The following is a 10810-nucleotide window of genomic DNA, read 5'->3' as shown; positions in this document are numbered from 1 at the left end:
TGTGTCTCTGTGTGTGTGTGTGTGTGTGTCTCTGTGTGTGTGTGTGTGTGTGTCTGTGTGTGTGTGTGTGTGTGTGTGTGTGTGTGTGTGTGTGTGTGACTTTAGTGTGTGTGTGTGTGTGTGTGTGTGACTTTAGTGTGTGTGTGTGTGTCTGTGTGTGTGTGTGACTTTAGTGTGTGTGTGTGTGTGTGACTTTAGTGTGTGTGTGTGTGTGTGTGTGTGTGTGTGTGTGTGACTTTAGTGTGTGTGTGTGTGTGTGTGTGTGTGTGTGACTTTAGTGTGTGTGTGTGTGTGTGTGTGTGTGTGTGTGTGTGTGTGTGACTTTAGTGTGTGTGTGTGTGTGTGTGTGTGTGTATGTAGGGGTGTGGAGGCTTCAGACATTGATGGAGGACACACACACCCATCTGTCCTCCTTCATCGCTCAATACGAGAAAAACACACACACACACACACTAAAGTCACACACACACACACACACACACTAAAGTCACACTCACACACACACACTAAAGTCACACACACGCACACACACACACACTAAAGTCACACACACACACACACACACACACACACACTAAAGTCACACTCACACACACACACACACACACACACACACACACACACACTAAAGTCACACACACACACACACACACTAAAGTCACACACACACACACACACACACACACACTAAAGTCACACACACACACACACACACACACACACACACACACACACACACACACACACACACACACACACACACACACACACACACACACACTAAAGTCACACACACACACACACACACACACACACACTGTGTGTTTAAGATGACTCATCAATAAACCAGGCGTGAGGATTGATCCTGATTTCATCTTCAGATCAAAACGTCTTCACTGACACTCAGAAACACTCGCAGCTCAAACAGGAAGTGAAAACATCAAACCTGAAAAGTAAAGACGCTCGTTTAGAGCTCCATTTCCTCTGACTTCCCCTCAAAACCACATCACGCTTTCTTTTTTTTAAACAGCGTCAGGAGATTTTAGTTTGCATGTTTCAACCCAACAGGAAGTAAAAATGAAGTTTATGACATGAACTGATCTTCAATCAGCAGTGAGTCGGGCTCAGACCGGCTGGTAGACCAGGACTTAAAGGGGGCGAGGAGGGAGGCGGGGCAGACTCTGTATGTGATGATGAGTTGGACAGAGAGATGCTCAGCGCTCTGGATGTTTGTCGGGTGTGAACAAGGAAACTTTTTATAAATCTTCAACACCCTGCAGGTGACATGAGAGCGGCCTCGTGTGCTCGCCCAGACTAACAGGAAGCTTCTGAGGACAAATGACTGCGAGCAAATGTTCAGGACGAGATTTATTCTCTTCTCAGACGACGATGATGACGATGATGATGATCTGTGACACACCGCCAGGCATTCTAACAAAGAGATGCTCACTGTGTCAGAGTCATACACTCATGCTGTGATGTGAGGGGTAAGAGGGGCGGGGCTTGATGACACCCAGAAAGAAGAGTAAAGAAAATGACTACACATGATCAAACCTCTGACTCTCAGAGCCGACGGGTCCTGCACTCTGCGTCTGTCGGGTCTGGCTTCAGTCATGCTCATAACGTGCAGTCTGACCTCGGCGTTGAAAGTTTCAGACGGCAGCAGAAGTCTTTGTTTCTCACAGAATCTCTAAATGTTTAGCAGGAAAGTCAAACTGAACTTCTGCTCTTGAAGTAGAGAGTGGGATGCAGAGCGAGCACCGCAGAGCTCGGGCCAGACGCTCTGTGAGTCCAGAATAGAAAACCTGAACATGTGTTTAAAGTCGGGTCCAGACCACGTTCAGGATCAGGATCTGTCATTAAGGCGGCGGTCGGGTCAGAGAGGAAGCAGCAGCTGGGATCTGAACCCGACCTCTTCCTGCTCTCCAGCTCTTTATGTAACTCTCCTCCGGCTTCCTGGAACACAAGAAGCAGACTAAACATTACTCCTCCTCATCTTTTTTATTATTTTATTTTATATATTGAACAAACAGGACAAAGAAACACACTCACGACAGCAGGGAGCAAATTAAAGATCACATGGGATTTAAAAACAATCGAAACAAGACATCAAAATATTTTGCAAGTCAGTATCAAACATGGACAAATCTATATAAAAGATTTCAGACATTTAACATGGAACAGGGACTATACAACATAGGCAGGACTCCTCCTAATCTTAATGATGCATTCACTGCCCTCCTGTTTAATGTTTCCTGAGGATTTAGATACCCACCCTGCAGACGAAGCTGCAGGACTCTCTGCAAAACATCAAACTTTTCTGATTTTGACTGTTCATATGTCGACTTGTTTAGAAAGAAACAGCGAAGCTCCAGGTTACTGTAAACTACGGGTTAAAAGGAGACAGAGGTTTTTAAGGTTTTGTCACCCATTACTCTCAGAAAGACTTTGCAACTGATTCCTTTCTCATGAGTCTCCAGAGATCTTGAGATCTGAAACACAAACTGGACGCAGATTTCAAATCTCTTAAATCGTCTGTTTTCAGAGAATAAGAGTCCTGACGTTGAGTCTTTAAAAACTTGCTTCACCTGGAACAGTTCTTGAAAACCTTGACCTGGTCATGTGACAAACTCATTCTAGGTGCAACCACATCTTTAAGACATCTGTAAAAGGTAGCGGGTACTTTTGGCCCACGCTTCCAGACGCTCAGACCTTCTGTGTCTGCGTTCGTCGTCTTCATGCTGCAGGAAGAACGAGTTCAACACTTACAGGCTGAAACCCTTCAAAGCCCCCGGTCCTCTCTGAGAGTCTGAACCTGGACCAGGAAGTCCCAGAGTCTTTATTTAGACCCTGGTCTCTGCAGTGGAAACATGCTGAGTTCCTCGTAAGGTGCGGCGTCCTTCCTGCAGGGGGGGGGGGGGGGGGGGTTCTTTATTTAGAAGGTTTGGAGATATTTCAGTCTCATGGTGTTTGTAGATAAACAATCCTCTCTGTTTATTAGTTCTGCTCGGCTGATTGGCTGAAAAACAGCCCGGGGCCTTTGCTGTGGCTCAGATGTCGCTCCACAGGAAGTGACATCACTGAGCCAAGAAAACCAAAAAAGACTTCGAAAGATACGACAGCGAGAAGCGAGCGCTCGAGTCGTACGGAGCGACCGTCTGCCCGCCTCAGGGTCACTGCCAGGGCGGACACAGCGCCCCCTGCTGGGCCCCTCTCATAGGTAACGGCCTGCGGTCCTGATGAGTCCCTCCGCGTGTGACGGTTACCTCACAGATCTATTTTTATCCCGCTCTCTGTTTGGACAGAAGCTCGGGCAGATGGTCGACTTTGAAGTGATTTTCACCGGTGGTGTTTCTCACCGCGCTCCGACTGCGCAGGAACGGAGGACGATGTGTGTTTACCCCGAGTCTGCTGCGAGCGCGTGAAGGAGATTCATGTCGAGCTGCGAGGAATGTTTATATTTAATAACATCCAGGGAGCCACAGCTGATTGGTCTCCATCATCAGTCTTTGTTTCCAGCTGACTGATGACACTCCGCTCTGCTCGCTGTCTTAGCTCCTCCTCCTCCTCCGTCTTAAAGCTGCGAGTTTTTCTTTCCTCCACTTTTTGTTTTTCAGAACTCAGACTCTGAGAGTTCAGGGACGAGGTTTGTGGTCCTGAGAAAAAGAAAAAGGGGGGTCGAGACTTTCTGGGTCAGCTCATAGAGAAGGAATGTAAAGAGACCACGAACAGGATCCTCCTCGTTTATACAAAAAAACACACACACACACACACACACACACACACACACACACACACGTTATGCAACTGAAGCCCTAAAGTGTGTCAGAGAGGAACTCTTACCTAACTGAGGCCTGGAAAACAGGACGACCTTTTGACCTCTAAGACCTGGTTGAAGTGTTTATCATAAGATAATCCTTTATTTATCCCACAACGGGGAAATTTACGGTGTTACAGCAGCAAAGATTGCAAACAGAAAGTGAACACAGTACAATTTAAATAAAAAAATAAAACATTTAAAATGTACAAAAACTGAAATATGAAATGTTTTTATTTTCTGAAGGATTTCAGACGACAGTAAAACTGTTGAATCTCTTCAACATAAAATTCTAACCCTCTGCTTCTCTCTCTCTCTCTCTCCCTCCTCTCGTCCGGGCGTCCCTCAGGTGTACAGGAAGGCGGTGGGTCAGATGAGTCAGGGTCTGATCCGGAGGCTGACGGTGCTCAGTCAGTACGAGGAGGCGCTGGTGAAGATCAACGCCACGGCGGCGGAGAGACTGTCGGCCCTGAAGGCGAAGCCTCAGGCGACCCTCCAGAGAGACATGCTGTCCATCTGCAACGACCCGTTCACCGTCGCCCAGCAGCTCACACACATAGAACTGGTGAGAACGAATCTTATATTCTGATTCCTCGCTCTTCAAACATCAACCGAGAGGAAGTAGAACGAGACCGACTGTTTTTAAAGATCTGTTCAGATTGTTACATCACATCGATCTTTAGTCGAGAGACGTCAGAGAAAATCGAGATGTCGATGTTGTATCGTCTGAAAAAACAATCCGAGATCTTTCCAGTGACCTCAGAGAGAAACAGACAGAATCGATGCTTTAGAGGAGAGAACATGTGAGCGAGGACGGAGCTGACACGTTTGATGGATTGCAAATCAACATGGTGGTCGAGGTGAACCCACCATCTCGGCTCCTCCCACATCCGCCCGACCGCAGCATTGATTTTTAAACAGCAGCGTCTGACCACACGTTTGTTCTCATCAACATGTCACCATTAAACCGTTAAAAAAAAGATCAATCTGAACATATGTGGCTGAGGTTTGGAAACATAATCACCTTAGTTACATGTTTATAAGAACCCCTGACGACTCCTTCCTTCCTGTTTGTTATTTCTCTAACATTTCTTTTTAAAGATGCAGTGAGTTGATTCTTCTTCTCTTTGTTCCTCAGGAGAGACTGAGTTACATCGGGCCTGAAGAATTCGTCCAGGCCTTCGTCCAGAAAGACCCTCTGGACAACGATAAGGTAACGTCTGCAGATAAAGAGGTTATGTCATCTTTAGTTTTTTGGCGGCGGTCGAGAGAGAGAGAGAGAGAGAGAGAGAGAGAGAGAGAGAGAGAGAGAGAGAGAGAGAGAGAGAGAGAGAGAGAGAGAGAGAGAGAGAGAGAGAGAGAGAGAGAGAGAGAGAGAGAGAGAGAGAGAGAGAGAGAGAGAGAGAGAGGCGGTCCGGTTTCAGCTCCAGACGGACGAGACGTTTACACAACACACAGACCTGCTGCTGCACGGGTCAGAGCGAGGGCAGGGCGTCTGTAGACTGTAAGAGCAGGACTAATATCTACTACTACACACACAGACACACACACACACACACACACACACACACACACACACACACACACACACACACACTCAGGCACATCGTCTGCGATTTCCTCCATTCATCCCGTCTTCCTGTCTGGGAGAGACGTCCATGCTTTCACCTCATCTCTTAGCAACCGCTGCAGCCCAAGGTTTGTTTTGGAAAGGGTGTGTGTGTGTGTGTGTGTGTGTGTGTGTGTGTGTGGCGGTGGGTTTCATTTGTGTGGCGTTCGGCTGCTGGGCAACAGCCCCCTTTTCTGTGGAGCTGAGGTGAGTGGGGGGGTTAGGGCTGCCTTTGTGCCTCAGGCTGGACGTCTTCAAACCCCCAAAGAGCCACTTGGACAAGAGGAGAGAGAGTGTGTGTGTGTGTGTGTGTGTGTGTGTGTGTGTGTGTGTGTGTGTTAACCCTTTGTGAACAAACCTCCTGCAGGTGGTCTAATTAATAAAAAATAACGACTTTAATAGCTTTCATTCTTTTTGCTGAATGATCCGGTTTAAAAATGATGTAAAATAAAAACTGTAACATCTGGAGCGTCATCATCGAACTCCTTTAACCCCGCGAGGTGCTGCAAATGTTAGAGGTTATACAGGAAGTGATGTCACATCATGAACAGAGATCATATGAAGCACAAACACAGATCTATATGTCTTTAAGAAACGTCTCTGCACTCCGCTCATAAAAATCAAAATACCAATGTGTGCAGCGCTCCAATGACTCCTGGGATGTTCAGGGGAGGGGGGAGGAGGGGAGGGGGGGGAGGGGGGAGGGGGAGGGGGGCGGGGGGGTTGAATGTCGTAAGGCCAGAGGAATGTGTGGAATCAGATCAGGAGGCGTGGACACAAAGACGCAGCATGAATAACGTGAAGAGGATCAGAGGGAGGCCGAGCGCTTTATTCACCCGGTGCAGTCAGGCGTTGAATGAGGGAAACAGGAGAAGAAGAAATCTGATTTACCCCCCCCCCCCCCCCCCCCCTCAGCACTATGTCTGCTCTGCCTTCATCTGAACTGTTGATTAAACGTGTCCTTGTTGTTGTTGTTGTTGTTGTTGCAGAGCTGCTTCAGCGATCACAAGAAGGCCAACAACCTGGAGGCGTACGTGGAGTGGTTCAACCGCCTCAGTTATCTGGTGGCCACAGAAATCTGCATGGTGAGTGAACCGCAGGAAGTCGGAGAGAGAGCAAAGTGCAGCGCAGGAAGTCAACAGGAAGTCGCTGCCATTGCATCACAACATGCCGTTATGAAAGTCTTAAAAATGTCACAAATGAAAAACAAAAACAAAGAAGCCGTGAGGCAACATCAACGCTGCAGCCGCTCCACAGCTTCTGTATACAGATGGACGTAGGGAAGCCCCCTCCCTGGGAGTGAAGCCAGAGTATTTATATGCTGACTGGCTGCAGTATATCTCATAAACCCCGCCTCCTCCATGGCAACAGATGGGTAGAATCTCAACCCTGTTATCCCGTTAAATCATGATAATCTTTCTGAGAAGTTTGGATTTAAATTAGTTAACATAAAAACAATTAAAAGATCAGCTGTCACGTAATGATTGACAGCTCTGTTGACCAATGAGGCTCCTGCAGCGCCGGAGGAGGACGGGCGAGATAAAAAGTAATGAAAACTAACAATACAGTCATACTGTATGGACACACCTGAACGACCTTTGACCTTTTATCGTTAAGTTTAATGTGTTCTGTGGGTTCAAGAAAGGGGCGTGGCATCACTTTAGCACGTCCCGGCTCCAAATGATGTCACCAGCTCAACATGTCAGCGCCTGGTGTTCAGTTCAGTACAACGTGAGGAGACGGAGAAGCGCCGTCCATTTGAATACGCAGGCGCTGAGCTTCTCTTCTTCTGCTTCTTTGATCAGTTATTTTGTGTCTTTGTTCTTAGTGGAGTAGAGAAGAAGAACGATGCCAACGATTATTTCTCCTTTCTATGTTTTGCTCGCAGCCCGTGAAGAAGAAGCATCGAGCGCGAGTCATCGAGTTCTTCATCGACGTGGCGCGCGAGTGCTTCAACATCGGCAACTTCAACTCCCTCATGGCCATCATCTGTGAGTCCCTGTTCTTTATCCTCCTCTGATGTGACAAACAGGAAACAATAAGTCTGACATCTAAAAACAGATTAGCACTCCTTAGTTTCAGATTCTGTGTCTTATGTTTTACTCACAGAAATCAGATCAGGGATGTAAATAACGTTTGTTATTGAGAGAGAACGTACTCTCTCTCTCCCCCCGCGGTGGTAACCTCTCCTGACTTTGTGGCGGTTGGTTTCAGCGTTACATAACTTCCTTCACTGTGATGATGTCAGAGCGAGTCAGAGAGCAGAAACACTCAGACAGGAGCTGCAAAGGATCATGGGTAATGTGGAGCACAGTGGTTTAGAGACCTGGTTTGGTCCCAGAGATGTCCACGTGTTCAGGGGTCAGGGCATCTGGTCGTCCTCTCAGGACAGGGGGAGGGGGAGGGGGAGGGAGGGAGGGAGGGGGGGTCGAACAAACCATCCAGGCAGATGGTCAGCACTGACCAGAGAGAGTGAGAGCACACGAAGGGGGGGCGGAAAGGAGGAGAGTCGTGATACTGGAGTGCCAGCTGTTCTCTGTCTCTCTCCCCTCAGAGAGAGAGAGAGAGAGAAAAGGAGAGGGAGAGAGAGAGAGAGAAAAGGAGAGGGAGAGAGAGAGAGAGAAAAGGAGAGGGAGAGAGAGAGAGAGAGAAAAGGAGAGAGAGAGAAAAAGGGGAGGGAGAGAGGGAGAGAGAGAGAGAGAAAAGGAGAGAGAGAGAGAGAGAGAGAGAGAAAAGGAGAGGGAGAGAGAGAGAGAGAAAAGGAGAGGGAGAGAGAGAGAGAGAGAAAAGGAGAGAGAGAGAAAAAGGGGAGGGAGAGAGGGAGAGAGAGAGAGAGAAAAGGAGAGAGAGGGAGAGAGAGAGAGAGAAAAGGAGAGGGAGAGAGAGAGAGAGAAAAGGAGAGGGAGAGAGAGAGAGAGAGAAAAGGAGAGAGAGAGAAAAACGGGAGGGAGAGAGGGAGAGAGAGAGAGAAAAGGAGAGAGAGAGAGATGCCGGAGGCAGACCTCCTCTCCTCCAGCTCGCCTCGGGGGTCTCTGCACGTTTCAGTCATTAGTTTTCTCTAATTATCAAATGCAAATATTCTCTTCACCTTTAATCTGCAAACCTGTCGACCAATCAGGCAGGACCATTTTATTAGACAGATTTTTTTAGTTTTATTTTATTTTCTATCCGATCAGAAGCAGCGCTGATAAGAAACCGGACTGTTACCTCGATCGCCGTCCGAGGTCAATAAACCAGTTTTGACAAAAAGTGACGTCACAACAAGATGAAATCCCAACATTAAAGTCAGCATCTGTTTAGTGCTGAAAGAGAGAAGTCAACGATGATATACCACTGTGTTCATAAACGTAAAGATGTGTCCCAACCGGGCCATGAACACAACACACACACACACACACACACACACACACACACACACACACACACACACACACACACACACACACACACACACACACACACACACACACACACACACACACACACTGTCCCAGGAGAGACTTGTTCTGATACTCGCTCTGAAATGCCGCTGTGCTCGGATTTGAGGGCAGAGCTGAAAGTGACGCTTTAAACTCAATCTGTGTTTTGGGAAGAGAGGAGGAGAAGGAGGGGAGGAGGAAGAGGAGGAGGAGGAGGAGGAGGAGAAGGAGGGGAGGAGGAAGAGGAGGAGGAGGAGAAGGAGGGGAGGGGGAAGAGAATCATCTTCAGCATCTCAGAGTTTCATATTTGTGTGTCTGTGAGATCTTTTGTTGACTGGAGGATGTTTTGTGTCCTCGCTCTGACGGTGACCCCTCTGTGTCTGAACCTACACACACACACACACACACACACACACACGGACCATTACCATATGGGAAGCAGGGCAACGAGGGGAAACGAGGCGTGTGTTAACTCCTTTGTTCCAGTGGCCTTTTTGCTTCGCTGCATCAGAAGACACAACAGAAAGAAAGGGGGGGGGGGGGGTGGTGTGTGTGTGTGTGTGTGTGTGTGTGTGCACGCGTCTGTCTGCGTCAGTGGGAAAAAAGCCATGTGTTACAGCGATGATGTTTGGGTGTCTTCTCTGACGTCTCTCTCATTGTCTCTCCTCCGTCCTGCAGCCGGCATGAACATGAGTCCCGTGTCTCGACTGAAGAAGACCTGGAGCAAAGTCAAGACGGCCAAGTTCGACATCTTAGAGGTGAGTGTGTCCCAAAGAAGACAAGTTCAACTAAAAAACATGTGGTGCAGAGTCAACAGCAGGAGATGACTCTGAGGCATTACATCCCGATGAGCAGAGGTTCACATGTTTGCAGCAGTAGACTAGTTTCTCTTTCAGATTTTCAAAATAAAAGCACCCTAAAGCCTCAGTTTTAAATCTCCATCTCTGTCTCTAAGTGTGTGTTGTCCTGCGCGCCCACACACACACGTTCAGCTCGGTGCTTTTGTTGTGTTACGCTCTGATGAGCGGTGGGCGTGCGGAGGAGGAGCTCGTTCTCTCGTTGGTGACATGTGGACGATGATGTGTGATAACAAAGACGGAGAAACGCTAACAAAGATCTGAGTGGGAGAGCGGAGATTTACAGATCGCACAAAAATGGATGAAAAATAAACGAGTATTGATGCAAAAGATATTTTAAATGTACAGAATGATAACTCACTCCATGCATGGAGAACGCAGAGTGAGGGAGGGTCTCAGCTCTGTGAGTGCAGATAATCATTCTTTTTCTAACGATGCTGTTTAAGGTGAAATTCTGGCAATTAAAGTTCCTTTAAAAGTTCCTTTGAGTTACTGCATCTACAAGTGATGAACTTCATGACTTTGTCCTCTGACTTTCTGTTCGATGAACTGCAATGCATGCTGGTATATATTGCTTGGATAGTGACCATCAGTTGTTGTCTTTCAGCTCCTCTCCTTCTGAAGTGACTCATTATGAATCTTTTTGTCTCTGCAGCATCAGATGGATCCTTCCAGCAACTTCTACAACTACAGGACGTCTCTGAGAGGCGCCACGCAGAGGTCGATCACCGCCAACAGCAGCAGAGAGAAGGTGAGGAGACGAGGATAAAAAGTCTTCTTTAGCAGGAAGTTCATTGAGAGTCAGCGCACACAAAGCAGAGGAGCCCCGATGTGATGGTTCTTCATGTTGTCAGTATTTTGTCTAAAGAAATGACCATATATGGACAAGAGGGTGGAGCTGGAGAGGAGCGAGGGCAGCTCCACCCTCTTGTCCACATATGGTCACTTCTGGCTCCAAAAAAACAAAGATGGCGGTGATGTTCATTTAGTAAACGATTAGAGTCGTATGGACCAGAAAGAAGAGGACAGAAGTGTCGGGAAAGGATTCACACTTTGCATCGTCTCCATGACGACGGGGAGTCCTGCGAGGAGCGGATGGGGGGGGGGA

At 47.7% G+C, this 10810-nt stretch overlaps 1 protein-coding gene across 1 annotated transcript in view; it reads left to right on the top strand.

Annotated features, from left to right (window-relative positions):
* The window catches only part of LOC132968567 (ras-GEF domain-containing family member 1B-A-like), a 19945-nt gene extending 9474 nt beyond the window's left edge, over positions 1-10471 (top strand). Inside the window, exons 5-10 of the mRNA XM_061034231.1 lie at positions 4167-4382; positions 4956-5030; positions 6416-6511; positions 7315-7417; positions 9524-9603; positions 10358-10471. Of these exons, the coding sequence (XP_060890214.1) occupies positions 4167-4382; positions 4956-5030; positions 6416-6511; positions 7315-7417; positions 9524-9603; positions 10358-10471 (684 nt within the window). The remainder of the gene's footprint in view (positions 1-4166; positions 4383-4955; positions 5031-6415; positions 6512-7314; positions 7418-9523; positions 9604-10357) is intronic.
* Positions 10472-10810: the final 339 nt, after the last annotated feature.

The sequence above is a fragment of the Labrus mixtus genome, unplaced genomic scaffold (genome assembly GCF_963584025.1).
Source record: "Labrus mixtus unplaced genomic scaffold, fLabMix1.1 SCAFFOLD_159, whole genome shotgun sequence".
In the NCBI taxonomy this organism is placed as follows: Eukaryota; Metazoa; Chordata; class Actinopteri; order Labriformes; family Labridae; genus Labrus; species Labrus mixtus.
The sequence above is the reverse complement of the archived record's forward strand: the minus strand, read 5'-3'. Positions and strand labels throughout refer to the sequence as shown.